The 14,568-nt window shown below is 72.5% G+C and overlaps 5 protein-coding genes across 5 annotated transcripts; 2 read left to right on the top strand and 3 right to left on the bottom strand.

Annotated features, from left to right (window-relative positions):
• Nucleotides 1-1,105: 1,105 nt before the first annotated feature.
• AURANDRAFT_12967 (hypothetical protein) lies at nucleotides 1,106-2,035 on the top strand (the record flags this gene model as incomplete). The annotated part of the gene is made up of 1 exon (XM_009036987.1): nucleotides 1,106-2,035. A coding segment is annotated over one exon (930 nt), but the record flags the coding sequence as incomplete, so codon positions are not given.
• A 1,586-nt stretch (nucleotides 2,036-3,621) lies between these two features.
• On the bottom strand, nucleotides 3,622-4,765 carry AURANDRAFT_59946 (hypothetical protein; the record flags this gene model as incomplete). Its single annotated transcript, XM_009036661.1, has 5 exons — nucleotides 3,622-3,885; nucleotides 3,949-4,070; nucleotides 4,097-4,410; nucleotides 4,474-4,550; nucleotides 4,615-4,765. 5 exons carry the CDS (start codon nucleotides 4,722-4,724, stop codon nucleotides 3,687-3,689), a joined length of 822 nt encoding a protein of 273 aa, XP_009034909.1.
• A 167-nt stretch (nucleotides 4,766-4,932) lies between these two features.
• On the bottom strand, nucleotides 4,933-5,118 carry AURANDRAFT_9460 (hypothetical protein; the record flags this gene model as incomplete). The annotated part of the gene is made up of 1 exon (XM_009036548.1): nucleotides 4,933-5,118. A coding segment is annotated over one exon (186 nt), but the record flags the coding sequence as incomplete, so codon positions are not given.
• A 2,591-nt stretch (nucleotides 5,119-7,709) lies between these two features.
• Nucleotides 7,710-8,084, bottom strand: AURANDRAFT_16535 (hypothetical protein; the record flags this gene model as incomplete). Its single annotated transcript, XM_009036660.1, has 1 exon — nucleotides 7,710-8,084. A coding segment is annotated over one exon (375 nt), but the record flags the coding sequence as incomplete, so codon positions are not given.
• Nucleotides 8,085-10,571: 2,487 nt separating this feature from the next.
• On the top strand, nucleotides 10,572-12,649 carry AURANDRAFT_71155 (expressed protein; the record flags this gene model as incomplete). The annotated part of the gene is made up of 4 exons (XM_009036988.1): nucleotides 10,572-11,031; nucleotides 11,078-11,417; nucleotides 11,621-11,715; nucleotides 11,897-12,649. Coding segments are annotated over 4 exons (1,647 nt in total), but the record flags the coding sequence as incomplete, so codon positions are not given.
• Between the last annotated feature and the right edge of the window lie 1,919 nt (nucleotides 12,650-14,568).

Genomic DNA, 14,568 nt, shown 5'->3' with positions numbered 1-14,568 from the left:
CCGCGGCGGCCCACGCGTCGCCGCAGTCCCGGGGCCAGAAGAAGGCCGACTTGCCGTCGCTCCCGCCGCGCGAGAGGCCGACGACGAGCTGGTGAGACGCGACCTTGACCGTCGCGGGCCCGTCGGGAAAGTCGACGGTCCAGCCGGCGATCATGTTCGCGGCCCAGGTCCGAAGGTACGCGGCCGGCTTCGCGCGCAACGCCAGCAGCGCGTAGTCCGCGCGGGACCAGCCCTCGTAGAGCTGGACGATGACCATGTCGAACGTATCCGGGTTCGCCTCGGCGAGCAGGTACGCGTAGGCGTTCATGCCGTGGTACGCGAAGTCCGGGTGCCAGTCTTCGTACGCGTTGAGCAGGCTCGGGTTGAACGACGACGTCGACTCGTCGAGGTAGGACTGGGCCGGCACCATGGAGACGACGTAGCCGTCGGCCTTGGCGGCCTCGGACATGGCCACGACCAAGTCCAGGCAGGCGCGCGTGAAGTGGTTCCACCGCGACGACACGACGTCGTTGCCCTCGAGGTCCCAGTCGAAGCCGTCGAAGGGCCGGGGCAGCTGCTCGTTCCAGGCCTTCCAGGTCCGGAACCAAGTTTTGCCGTCCCAGGTCGTGTTCGGGTGCATCGCGTCCCAGCCGCCGATGGACACGAGGTGCGTCGTCGCCAGGCCGTCGGCCTCGAGCGCCGCGGCGACGGCGGCGACGCACGTGTAATTGGGTCCGCCGGTCACGGCGGGTTCGCCGTCCTTGGACGCGAGGTTCGTCGCGAACCAGATGACGACGTTCACGCCGCCGCGCACGGCCGTGTGTGTTTGGGTCAAATTACCTACGAGCGGGTGTACTATGGTCGCCTCGACACGACGACCAAGGCGCGCCCATCAATGCACACTATGCCCACGAAATCAGACGCGGTGATGTGGACAGGTGCTCCAGCTCTGGTACCCGACGATGAGATTCCCCTCGGGCAGCGAACGGCCGTCGACGGCGAGCAGCAGCCCCGCTAACACAACAAGCCTCATCATCGTGAGGAGCCAATCAATCGACACCTCAAGGAGCTTCTTGATGTGCATGCACGGCACCTTCGTCCGGGGCAGCCGCAAAACACCATGGTCGAGGTCTATCACGAGCCGCTGGCGCGGCGCTACTACGCGTCGCGCTTCTCCTGCGCCTACTTCTTCTTCCTCCTCGTCGGGCTCGTGGCCATCGTCGTGCCCTTCTTCCTCGCCTACACGAACGTGCCCTCGTTCTGGCTGAAGACGAACACGTACCGCGAGCAGCCCAAGGTCGCCTTCCAGTACAAGGTGCTGGGGAACCTCCAGGGCGTCGACGCCGACGGCCGGAATTTCCAGATCGTCTTCTCGTCCATGGCCGACGTCGAGAACCTCTACAGCGGCGAGCTCCGCGTGCCGACGCTGCGGTCCATCGAGCTCGACCTCAACCGCGACGGCATGGCGGACCAGTTCCACCTCACGGCGCTGATCCCGCTGCGGAAGGGCGAGCGCGTCCTCCACGCGGACCTCGTCACCTTCTACGACGTCAAGCTCCGGCGCCGCGCGCGCGTCCACATGGACGCGCTCGCGTACTCGTCCGGCGGCGGCGGCGGCATGGCGGGCAAGGCGCTCTACGTCGACGGCGACGTGGGCCTGCGCCAGCGCTGGCCCTTCCGCGCCAAGGGCGGCTACTACCTGCCCTACACGAAGTACCCGCTCCTCGACCCCACGGACCACGAGCTCACGCTCGAGGAGACGCTCATGCCGAACATCTTCTACGGCTACCGCAACCGGAACAACACCATGGACTACCACGAGCTCTACAAGGTCTGGTCGCCGGCGCCGCCGCCCATCGACGGGCCCTTCGGCGTCCGCGAGGAGTTCAACTTCACGATGGTCATGCGCATCCCGGAGATGGAGATCCTGTACACGCCGACGGCGAGCGAGGTGCTCAAGGACGCGTGGATCAAGTACCTCGCCCTCTTTGTGGTTGTCAAGTACCTCCTCGAAAAGCTCTGCGCCTTCGTCTTCTACAACCAGCTCGTCGACACGACGATGCGCGTCGAGACGGCCCAGCACCGGTCCGGCGTCAAGGCCACGAGCCTCTAAGGATGCGCCTACTACTGGGTCGCGCCGTTGATTTTCGGGAGCCGGATCTGGGGCTTCACGGGCACGTTGAGGCTCAGGTCGCCGTCGCCGAGCAGGGACAGCGGCGACGGCTCCTTCTTCTTCCGCCGGGCCGCCGGGGCCGCGTCGCCGAGGAGGTCCGCCCGGATGGGCGCGCGCTTGATCTCGTTCTCGAGGACCTCCGAGAGGGGCGCGGCCTTGCGCTGCGGCCGCCCCCGCTTCATGAGCTCGAGCCGCTCCTTCGCCGTCTCCTTGTGCCACTCCGCGTTCGTCATCTCGCCGGGCTCGACGAGGTCGCTCTCGTCGGGCGTCGGCAGGTCCAGCCGGAAGAGCTCGGGCCGCGCGACGCGCGTCGGCGCGGCGGCCGCGCGCGCCTCGCGCGCCGCGAGCTCGTCGCCCCGCTTCTTCATCCGCGACGCGACGGCCTCCTGCTCCGCGGCGATCTGCGCCGCCTGGTGCTCCCAGGACGCCAGCGCGACCTTCTCCTCGCTCGTCAGCGCCTCCGTCGCCGGCCGGCACCGGACGCCGCCGCCGTCGCCCTGGCTCTTCGTCCGCCGCTCCTCGGTCCGCCGCGCGCGCGCGCGGGCCCTCCGCCGCGCCCTGGCCGCGCCCTCGCTCCGCGCGCGCGCGCGCCGCTGCTTCATCTCCTCGGCCGCCGCGGCCTTTTTCTCGGCGCCCTCGTCGGCGAGGCGGTAGGCGTCCGCCGCCGACTTTTGCTCCGCGCGCAGGGCGCGGCGCGCGAGGCGGTCCTGGAAGCAGCGCCGGCTCCGGCCGTGCTCCGCCTGCAGCGCGTCCACGGCGCCCACGCGCGCCTCCGCCGCGTCGAAGATCATCCCAGGCACTCGACGGCCGCCGCGAGCGCGCGGACCTCGTCGCTGGTGGCGGCGCCGGTGCTCGTGGCCGTGGGCTGCCTCGCCTCGGCCGGCTCAACGACTTCCGCGGCGCGGCTACATCTCTAAAGGTGCCGCTGTCGTGAGAATCGCCTTCTGCAACAGCTCGTCAAGAATGTCGGTGCTCGACGCCGCGCCCGCGGGCATGCTCGCCGTGCTCAAGGGGCGGCGCCGCGACGCGCGGGCCGCGCCGGAGTCGCCCCGGCGATCGTCGAAGAAGCGGTCCGACTCCCCGAACGCCGTGCTCGAGGAGAAGAAGATCGATTGGGCCTCGATCCCCAAGAGCCCCGAGCTGACGTCGAAGGACATGAAGCGCGTCGCGTCGGGCGGCTCCCTGGACGCTCAGGAGAACTGCTTCTTCTCCTGTTCGGCGATGGCGTGCCCGTCGTCGTCGGACGCGGGCGTCAACGCGGGCCTCGACAAATGGGCGAACCTTCGCGTCGACGCGCACCGGGGCCGCTGGCCGAAGAACGCGATCAAGGCCGCCTCGGACGCCGAACTCATCGACGCGTGCACGCCGCCGGCCTACGCGAAGTCGTCGACGCCCGACCCCTACGCGTGAGCGAGCTCCGCACGTCCGCCGCTCTTTACGCGGTAGAAGCGTAAAAACCAACCATGTCTGCAAATCGGGAGAACGTTAGAGCCCGCAGGGGGGTTGGGCGGGGCTCGCGCGTTTCGAAGGCCGCCTACTTGGCGGGCGCGCCGAGCGACGCGCCGACGCGGGCGATGTTCGTCGGGCCGGCCTGGTTCGTGGGCCAGCAGATGATGTCGGCGATCTGGACGTGGGCCGGGCGCGTCGCCGCGTAGACGATCTGGTCCGCGATGTCGTCCGCGTAGAGCGGCACGAGGTCCGTGTAGACGCTCGCGGCCTTCTTCTCGTCGGCCCTAAAGAAAGGAGTTTTTCGGGGGGGCGGCGGCCGCCACCCGCGAGACGCCGCGGGAACGCGCTTGAAGCGGACGAGGGAGAACTCCGTCTCCGCGAAGCCCGGCGAGATGCACGTGACGCGGATCGGCGTGCCGACCAAGTCGTGGCGCGCCGCGGACGTGAACGCGGTCACCGCGTGCCTGCGCCGGGGCGCGTCGCCGCGCGACGCGCCCCCCCCCAACAAGCGACGACGTGCCTCTCGCCGGGCTTCGCGGAGACGGAGTTCCCAGCCGTCCGGCCGCGGCCGCGCTTCTTCATGCCCTTGGCGAAGGTCGCCGTGCAGACGATGAGGGCGCTCACGTTCGTCGTCATCATGCGCACGACGTCCTCCGTCGCGTTCTCGTCCGCCGTGGCCTTGCCGAGCGCCAGGCCCGCGTTGTTGACGAGGATGTCGACCTCGGCGAAGTCCGCGGGCAGGAGCGTCGCCGCGGCCTCGACCTTGGGGATGTCCATCATGTCCAGGGGGAAGCAGTGGCACTTGACGCCTGCGGCGGAGGCGCGTGCGCGCGCGGCGGCGCGGCCGCGGGCTCGCCGCGCCGGCGCCGCGCCGGGGTACTTGGCGACGATCTCCGCGGCGAGGGCCTTGAGCCGCTCCTCGCGCCGCGCGACGAGCACGAGCTTGCACCTGCGGGACGACGCGCCGTCGGCGCGCACCGCGCGGGAGTCGAGAACCGGGCGCCGCGCCGCGCCCGAGCTCCGCGAAGCGCCAGGCCGTCGCGAGGCCGAAGCCGGAGCTCGCGCCCGTCACCATGACGGTCCAGCCGCTGATGTCGAGCGGTGCGTAGCGCGCGGATGCCATCTCGTTGCGCTGGGCCGCAGTCCTGGTATTGGCAAGCTCGCGTGTGACGATCTCGGATGGCTCCGCTTTTGCCACTGAATCGCTCTCAAACACTGACCTCAACGTCGAAACCAATTCACCTCAAGATCCCCCCTTACGCCCGCTCGCCCTGCTTCTGCGCGGCGGGCGACTCGTCGGGCGCGTTGTCGTTGCGGGCCTTGAGCTCGTCGATGGCGGAGCGGATGGCGAAGTTGGGCACGAGGTGCTTCGAGTCGAGGATGAGGCCCGTCTTCGGCGACGTGTCGTGGCTGATGAGCCACTGCTGGATGGCGTCGCGCTCGTAGGTGTGGCCGTCGGATGCGAAGACCGGGTCGTGCATGAGCTCGCGCGTGATCGGGCACACGTACGCGTCCGGCACGCGGAGCGCGGCGCGGAGCCGCTTCTCCTTGTAGCGCGCGATGCGCCGCGCGGCGGCCGTCACGTCGGCCTCGAGCTTGGACAGCTCCTCGGCGGATAGCCCCGCGAGCTCGTGGCCCCGGAGCGTCCGGAGCTCGCGCTGGAGCCGCGCGCGCTCGTCCCGGAGCCGCGCGGCCGCGGACTGCGAGTGCATGAGGTCCGAGAGGAGCTGGTGGCTCTGGGCCTTGATGGCGTCGGCCTTGCGCTTGTCCGCCTCGCGGCCCGACCGCTCCGCCGCGAGCGCGCGCTCCGCCTCCTCGAGCTGCCGCGCGAAGAAGCCCCGGTGCTCCGCGTCGACGGTCCGCGGCCGGTCCGGCGGCGCGATCAAGATGTCGTCGCCGGGGAGGGGCAAGGCCTCGCGGCGGCTCCGCTGCGCCGCGCGGTCCTCCGCCTCCTGCTCCGCGGCCGCCGCGCCGCGCCGCTCCGCCTCGACCATGGCCGCCTCGATGCGCCGCTCCGCGGCGCGCGCCGCGCGCTCGGCCTTGGACTCGCCCTCGCCCTCGTAGAGCTTGCTCATGGAGAAGGCCTCGGAGGGCGCCGCGGGCTTCTCCTCCGCCCGGCGCCGGGGCTCGTCGGCCGCGCGCGGGCTCCGCCGGGGCGCCGCGTCGCCGCGCGCGCGCCGCGCGGGCTCCGCGTCGCCGGGGAGGCGCCGCGCGGAGACGGGGTCCGGGCTCAGCGACTCCGCCGACGACTCGTAGTCGTCGTCGTGCCGCGGCAGCGCGGGCAGGCTCAGCGCGCGGCTCACGGGGGGGCCCGCGGGGCTCGCCGCGGACCGCGCGGACGCGGACCGCGCCGCCGGCGGCGTCCGCGCGGCGCTCGGCGGCGCGTGGGCCCGCGGGCTCGCGCGCCGCGGGGGCGTCCGCGCCTGCGCCGCGCCGTGGACGCGCGCGGCCGCGCCGTGGCGGAGCTGGAGGTTTCGCAGCCGCGCGACCATCTGCTCGTGGCCGGACTCGACGCCCGCGTCGAAGGCCGTGGCCCCCGCGGGGCCCCGGTCGCCGTCGGCGCCCGCGTCCACGAGGAGCGCGCTCAGGTCCTCGTCGCCGCGGCGGCAGCAGAGGTGGAGCGCGCCCTCGCCGCCGCCGGACGTCGTCGCGGACGCGTCGCCGCCGTGCGCGAGGAGCAGCGCGGCGACGCCCCGGTGGCCGTGGCGGCAGGCGGCGATGAGCGGCGTGTCGCCCTCGTTGCTCACCCAGTTCACGTCGGCGCCGATGGACAGGAGCGACTCGACCTCCTCCTCGCGGCCCCCCTTGGCCGCCGCCCAGAGGAACGACTCCTTCATGCGGTCGAGCTGCTGCGACAGGTCCATGCCCGCGAGGTCCATCTCCGGCGGCCAAAGTCGACGTCCGTCTCCGCGGGGCTGCCCCCGCTTAGCGGCCGCCGCCCATGCGGGAAACACAACCGACTCGTTGTAGGGAGAACGCCGGCTTCGTTGCCTGCGGTTGAGGTCACATTGCACGGCCCCGTCGATGCGCGGCCCCGGCTCAGGAGACTTCATCCGCGGCCCGGCCGCACGGTGCCGCCGCGGGCCCATGCCCCGCGGCGCGCCGACGGAGGCGCCCGCCGCCGCGCGCCCGCGGGCCGGAGGGGGCGCGTCGGACGGCGCCGCGGGCCCATGCCCCGCGGCGAGCCGCAGACGCGCCGCTCCCTTACCCCCCTCTGAGAGATTTATCCCCCTGGGGCCCCGACGCCGCGTTCAGCGCGCCGTCGCCGCCCCGCCGGCGGGATATGTGAGTGTTAGGACGGCGCCGCGGGCGCGTCGGCGACGCGGGCCGCGGGCGAGTCGAGGTCCGAGTCGGAGTCGTCGAGCTCGTCGCGCATGATGGAGTTGCGCAGCGAGTGCCGCGCGGAGCCCCGGCGGAGCTCCTGCTGCACCGTCGCGGAGATGACCTCGGAGAGGCTGTCCTTGAAGCTGCGGAGCTCCGCGGACACGGCGGCCTCGCCCTCCTGGACGCTCGCGCGGCCCGCGTCGGGCGCGGCCGCGCCCGCGTGGCGGCTCGAGATCGCCGAGAAGCCGCGCTCGATGCGCTTCATCTCCTCGTCGACCTTGCGCTCCGCGCGCGCGTTCGTCGTCCGCTCCGCGTCGGACGTCGCGAGGCTCTGGCCCAGCGCCTGGAGGTCCCTGGCCGTCACGCTCGGCGACGCCACCGCGAATTTCCGCTTCTTCACCGTCAGGTGCGCCTTGGCCTTCTCCTGGAGCTCGTCCGCGACCTGGGGGTAGTTGCTCAGCAGCTCGAGCAGGTTCTCCTTCTGCAGCACCTGGACCTCCGAGTCGTTCATGGCCTGGATCGACGCGTTGCGCACGGCGTCGATGATGCAGCCGATCTCCCCGAAATAGGAGCCGCTCTCGAGCACGAAGACGGACTTGCCCTTCTGCAGCACCGTCGCCTTGCCCCGCGTCAGGAAGAACATCTCGTTCGCCGGCGAGTGCTCCTTGACGACGAAGTCGCCCGGCCGGTAGTAGGCCGGCTGGAGCATCATGACGATGTCCGCGATGAACGGCGTCGTCTTGTTGTCGAGGAAGCGGATGCGCGAGATCGTGTCGCGCTCGATGTACATGATGATCTCGCACCGGAGCGCCACGGGCAGGTTCGCCAGGAGCTCCGACGCGTCGTACAAATTCATGCGCCAGTTCGACGCCGCGTAGTAGGCCTGGAAGAACGTCGTGACCTTGTCCGCGAGGGGGCCCGGCAGCTTGTTCTCGCGCACGAAGCCCCGGACCGCGACGAGCTTCTCGTTGACCTGCGCGGCCTGGGAGTCGAAGGTCGAGATGATGGACGACAGCGACGAGATGATGTAGGTGTAGTAGGACACGCCGACGATCATGATCAGGATCGCGAAGAGCCGCTCGACCGTCGACCCCGAGTTGACGTCGCCGTAGCCGACCGTCGTCAGCGTCGACAGGCTCCAGTACATGGCGGCGATGTAGCGGCCCGTGTTGTCGTCGCGGGGGTCGACGTAGACGTCGACCCAGGTCGCGACGGCCGCGCGGTCGCCGGGCCCGGCACCGTCGTCGTCGCGGTACGCGTTCCACCGCGCGTCCGGGTGCGCGAGCGCGACCGTGCCGATGGCGTACCAGGCGCAGCCCACGAAGTGGCTGAAGAGGCACATGCGCAGCGTGAAGGACATGAGCGTCGTCCAGGCCGTGTGCCACTGGAAGACCATCTCCAGGTACTCGCAGAAGTGGCGGAGCTTCGAGATCTGGTGCACGCGGAAGAGCCGGAGGAGCCGCAGGGGCCGCCCGCAGGTCACCCAGCGCCGGTCGCCGCTCCGCTGCGCGCCGCAGGCGACGTAGTGCCAGGGCACGGACGACAGCACGTCGACGACGCCCGTGGACCGGAGGAAGTAGCGCCGCGCGATCGCGGCCGGCCGCGTCTCGCGCGCGTCGCCCGACTCGTCGACGACGACCGCCGTCGCGCAGTTCGCCGCCGTGTCCGCCAGGAACAGGGCCGTGACGAGCGCGTCGAAGGCGCGGTCGCCGCCGTCGGACGTCCGCAGGAACGCGGCCGAGTACGGCACCCAGATCGCGACGGCGACGGCGGCGCCAAAGACCGCGACGTCGAGCGTCTTCCGGACGAGGCCGTCGGCGTCCAGGATCCACCAGCGCCGCGGGGGCATGGCCTCGAGCGACTCCGTCGCCGCGGACTGGAGCAGCGCCTTCATCGCCTTCGACGTCTCCTCGAGCGCGCCCGTCGGGTCGCCCTCGTCGCCGAGGCCGACCTTGAGCTCCTCCATGAGCTTGACCAGCGCGGTCTGGATCTGCACGGCGCCGTCCCGCTCGCCCGCGCCGCCCAGGAGCTTCGACAGGTCCTTCAGGGACCCGCGGACGTTGTCCTTGGTCAGCGCGACGAACGACCTGGGCAAGAGAGGTTCAACGTCGCTTCAACGTGAGTGTTCCGCGCGCGCGCGTTCCGGGAAAAGCATTCACGCTTCGAGAGCGCTCCGAGGGATGATCGCTCGTCCAAAAATTAGCCGAAACGAGTGGAAAACGGCCGAGATAGGAGCCTTTGAAGTTGGGAATTTCGCTCTCTTGTCCTGCCCTGCGAACGACTGGAGCCCCCGGCCGGAGCCGCGCCAGGAGCCCCGGCCCCTGCGCTCGTTCGACTCGCCGGACTTGGTCTCCTCGGCGACGGCCGCGGGCTCCGGCGCCGAGGCCTCGCGCGCCTCGACGGCCGCCGCGGCCTCGATCGTCGGCGCCGCGTCGCCGGCGGCGCCGTCGTCCGAGTCGCTCTCGTTGGCGTCGGACTCGCTGTCGTCGGGCCGCCGCCGCGTCGACGCCTTGACCTTGGACTCCATGGCCTTTTTCGCCGAATCGAGCTGCGAGATGAAGGCCTGGCTCTGCTGGCGCGACATGCGGCCCCGCAACGCGTTCTTCTCGACCTGCGCCTCGAGCTTGCTGAGCTCGTCGGCGACCTTGGCGACGAGGGCGGCCCGAGTCGCGGGGGCCTCGCCGCTCTCGGCCTTCTCCGCCGCGGTGACGGACATGCGGCGGTTCGCCCAGCCGGGCAAAGGGGTCGCGCCCCCGTGGAACGACCGGCGGAGCGGCTTCGCGGCGACGCTCTCGATGCCGTCCACGGCCTCGCCGAGGCTGCGGCCGACGCCGGAGCCGCGGCGCTGGGCGCCGCGCGCCGCCGCGTCCGAGCCGCGGCGGAGGCCGAGCCCGCCGGACCCGCGGCGGTCGATTTGGGAGAAGCCCGCCGCGCGCCGCAGCGGCTTCGACGTGCGCCGGCCCAGGAGCCCGCCGCCGCCGCCGCCGTGGCTCCCGACGAGGCTGCTCCGGCCGCCGCCCGCCGACGACCGCCGCATGGAGTCGCCGGACGCGCGGCGGACGCCGCCGACGATGCTGCTCCGGCCGCCGCCCGCGCCGTCGCCGGACGCGCGGCGGAGCGCGTCGCCGGGGCCGAGCACGAGCGAGCTCCGCCCGCCCGCGCCCTGGCTGCTCCGCCGCTGCGACGGCAGGAGCAGGTTCGACGACCGCCGCCGCGCCTCCATGGCCGCGGACCGCCGCCGGTTCGAGAGCGAGAGCGGCCCGCCGCGCGTCGACTGGCGCCGCGGCGGCTCCGGCGACGGCGGCGCGTCCGGCGCCGTGTCGCCGCCGCCCTCGTCGCCGTCGCCGTCCTCCGTGATGGGCACGAGCTCCTCCTGGTACGCGTCCTCGTCGTCCTCGCTCTCGGCGGCCGCGGCGGCGCCGACGACGACGGCGGGAGCGCTCAGCGACACGAAGTCGCCGGCGGCGGCGACGACCTCGCTGCGCCCGGCCACGATCTCCTCGTAGGCGTCGTCCAGCGTCTCCGACGCCATCGTCCAAGGAGGACTGCCTAAACTAGGCTGGCATCACCATGCCTTGCTCCGTTTTTGCTGCAATTACGTCGTGTAAGCCGAAGTTGGCGTGCAATTACGACGCCAAGTGCACCGAAGGTGCTTTGCACAGAGCATGATGTCCATCCCTCTCGCGCATATCGTTTTGCTCGTCGCAACGCTGCCGCTGGCGACGAGCGACTGCCGCCGCACGTCGCCGGTGCCGCGCGTCGACGCGGCGACCTTGAGCGGCACGCGGCTGCTCGAGGAGTTCGTGTTACGGGATGTGCCCGTCGTCCTGTCGTCGGCCGTCGACGTCGCGCGGCTCGCGGGCCTCGAGGGCTGGGACGCGCCGCCGGCCTGGGTCGACGCGTTGCTCGGAGAGCTCGCCGTCGCCGCGGACGGCGCCGCGTCGCTGCGGAACGAGTCGGCGGGCTGCGAGGGCGGCTGCCGCGTGGCCGCCGCGCGGTCGACGCCGCGGCGCCGGCCGCGCACGGACGCGGCCTGCGTGCCGTCCTGGTCGCTCCAGGTCACGGGCCTGACGCGCTGGACCTTCGAGCGGCGGTCGCCCGCCGAGGTGAGTGGGGCGTTTCGCGTCGTCCGTCCGCGACGCGCGTCCCTAGGTCGGCGTGCCCGTCGGCGACGCGTACGCGAGCGTCGACGCGTTCGAGGCGGAGACGGCGCCCGGCGACCTCATCGTCTACTACGGCGGCTGGGTGCCCTACGTCGCGACGGGCGACGGCCGGACGCTCCGGGGCGCGGTGGCCGCGGAGCGCCTCGAGGCCCGGCTCTGGGGCCCGGACGGCGTCCGCGCCAAGGCCGACGGCGCGGCGGCGCCGGCGCCGAACCTCCTGGCGGCCTGCCCGGACATCCGCGCCCACGAGGGCTTCGACGGCTTCCGCGCGCGCGCGGGCGCCGTCGAGGGCCGGGTCTGCGCCGACGAGGCCTGCGCGGTCGCCCGGCGTCGAGACGTCGCCATCGTGCCGACCTCGCGACTAGGTACGTCGCCCGGCCGCCGGAGCGTCCCGGGGAGCGGCTGCGTCGACCTGGACTACGGCGCGCTGGCGCTCGACGTGGGCTACGCGGCCGCGCCGGCGCTCGGCGACGTCGACGGCTCGCGCGCCGGCGTCGACCCCCCCGCCGGACCCTCGACGCGCCGCATCTAGGCGACGGCGACCTCGACCTCGTCGTCGGCGACGCGACGGGCGCCGTGACCTACTTCGAGAACGTCGGCGGCGCGTCCGCGCCCGCCTTCGCGGAGGTGTCGTCCAGGGCAGCACAAGAGAGCCAACTTCAAAGGCTCCGATCTCGGCCAGTTTCCACTCGTTTCGGCTGATTTTTGGACGAGCGATCATCTCTCGGAACGGTCTCGAAGCGTGGATGCTTTTTCCGGAACGCGCGCGCGCGGAACACTCACGTTGAAGCGACGTTGAATCACCCAGGTGTCGTCCGCGCCGTGCGCGGCGGCGCTCGCGGCGCCGGCCCTCGGCGACCTCGACGGCGACGGGTCCCTGGACCTCGCCGTCGGCGGCGTCGACGGCGCCGTCGCCTTCTTCGACCAGACCTTCTCGCCGCTGCTGCCGCCGCTGCGGTTCAAAAAGCTCAGGCGCGTCAGCCCGGCGCTCGCGGACCTCGACGGCGACGGCGACCTCGACCTGCTCCTCACGTCCGAGCTTCGGCGGCCCCTGGGCGTGCGCAACGAGGGCACGCTCGACGCGCCGGCCTTCGCCGTCGACGGCCTGGGCTACGCGCGGACGTTCCGCCTCGACGTCCTCGGCCGCGGCGGCTCGCTCGCGCTCGCCAAGGTCGCCGCGGGGCGCGTCGCGGGCGCGGAGACGCTGGTGGTGGCGTCCGCGGCGGGCCTCGCCTTCGCGCGGCTCGTCGACGACGGCCTCGTGTTCTTCGAGCCGCCGTTCAACTCGACGGTCCTCGCGGACGTCGACCCGGCCGCCGTGTCGCGGTCGTTCCCGCTCGACGCCGCGGGGAGCGCCGCGCCGGCCCTCGGCGACCTCACGGGCGACGGCGTCGACGACCTGCTCCTCGGCGGCCACCACGGCACCGTGTTCTTCTTCGACGGCGCCGCGAAAGTGTCGCCGCGCTTCGGGGGGCCCGACGACGCGGACGAGGACGCCGTCGACAACTTCTACTTCCAGACCGCGTTCCGCGTCGACGTGGAGTAAGGGGGGCGGGCGGCGGTGCGGAAGTCGGCGCGATCCGGTCGAGCGTGCGCGTTGCGGCACGTCGAGGCGGGCTCGAGGCCTACGTACGCGTTCGACGAGTCGCGATGATGACGACAGATCGACGGCTCGTAGAATCTGGTTTCCCGAGGTTTGTGTGCCTACTTGCGCTAGTCGTCCGGGGGCGCGCCTCGTGCGAAGTCTTTGCGGGTCCGAGGCTTGTCGCGGCGACAAATGAGATAATGCGCTAGAGAGAGGAGGGGTGCGTCGCCTAATGCGCTAGAGAGAGAGAGGACCGGCCCCTCAAAAGGAGCCCCCCCGGGGCCCGGTGCGGCTTTAGCGAGGCCCCCCTGTGCGTAGCTCTAGGCGGGGCGTCGCCTAATGCGCTAGAGAGAGAGTGCGCGCGGCCCGTTCGAGCCCCGGTACCCGCCACTGACGCTCAAGACCGACACCGATACCCCCGCGCGACTCAGCGTCCGAAACCGCGTCCTCCCCCTTTCGTCGAAGTCCGTCGCTCGAGAACCTTGATCTTGTCGAGCGCTCGCTCCCGTTCTCGGAGAGCCGAAAAATTACAAGCTCGGGGCGGTAGCCCCGAAGCTCGGGGCGCAGCCCCGAGCGCCGGAGGCGCTCGGAGGCCGGGGCCGGAGGCCCCGAGCCAGAGGCCCCGAGCCAGCCCGAGGACCGGGGCCGGAGCCCCGGGCAGGGAAGACCGGGGCGGGGGGGCCCGGGCGGGGAAGACCGGGGCGGGGGACCGGCGCGGCGGAGGCGACGGCCCCGCGCCACGGGAATGTCAGGCCGCGGGTCGGGCAATGCGAGGATGGCGAGGCGGGGCGAGCTCGGGCAGGCGGCCGGTTCGGGACCCAGCGCCGGCAGCACGACAGCGCCGGCGAGCGCGCCTCGGCAGGTCGCGGGTCCGCTCCGCAGACGACCCACCGAGCTGGGCGACGCGTCCGCGGCATCGATGGCCCTCGTCGCTGCGGTCAAGTCAGGCGCCGGGGCAAGTCAGGCGCCGGGGCAGCACCAGCGCGGTGGCAGAGGCTCCGCGCTTCGCGCGGTGCGGCGTGATCAGAGCTTCGCACCCCGGGCAACGGCCCGCGTAGCAGCCAGGAAGACTCCGCGCTGATAGTCGAGTCGCCGAGGCCGGGCGACACGTCACGAGCATCGAGGTGGCGGCGGCGATGCGGAAAATTTTCCTCCGCGCTTCGCGCGGCCGAGCAGCGCGACGGTCTCGAAGACGTTCGAGGGGACGACGCCGACGCCGACGCCGGGATCTTCGTCGATCTCCCGCCGCCCGCCGGCCGTCGCGTGCGTGGAGTCCATCGCTCCGAGTCCCGTGGGCACTCGTCGAGGTTGTAGTCGTGGACGCGGCCGTCTCGAAGTCCTCGGGCACGGTCGGCGCGCGAGCCGGAGGCCCGCGGAAGGCCCGGAGGTAGTCGAGGTGCTAGGACTCCTCGCGGACGACGTCCACGAGCTGCATGTCGATGGACTCCTTGTCCTCCGCGTGGTTGCCTTCGACCGCGGGCTGTTGCCCGCGTCGGTCCGAAAGTACAACCGTTTTACGGTTGCACGGGCGCGCCGAGGGGACGACGCCGTGGCGCGACGGTCCGCGGCCCGTAACCGGTCATCCGACGGGCTGCGTGAGCTCGCGGCGAGACCCAGACGCGCGGGGCGTCCGGCGCGTGCGCAAAATTTTCTTCCGGCGCTTCGCGCCGGGGGTCGCCCCGAGGCCGAGCCCCGCGCGACGGTCCGGTCCGGTCGGCCGCCTCGACGATGCGATCCGGGTCCCGGCGCGCGGCGCGCGGGGGACGCGCCGCGAGCGCCGGGCCGCGGCGACGCGCGCCGCGCCTTCGGGCCGTCGCCATCGCCCGAGGTCGCCGTTGGGGCAGTTGGGGCAGCCCCTCGGCGAGACGCGCGTCCCGTCGACGCGGCGCGCCGCG

This window comes from Aureococcus anophagefferens (genome assembly GCF_000186865.1).
Source record: "Aureococcus anophagefferens unplaced genomic scaffold AURANscaffold_5, whole genome shotgun sequence".
Classification (NCBI taxonomy): Eukaryota; class Pelagophyceae; order Pelagomonadales; family Pelagomonadaceae; genus Aureococcus; species Aureococcus anophagefferens.
Note: the sequence above shows the minus strand (reverse complement) of the source record. Positions and strands in the feature narration are given on the sequence as shown.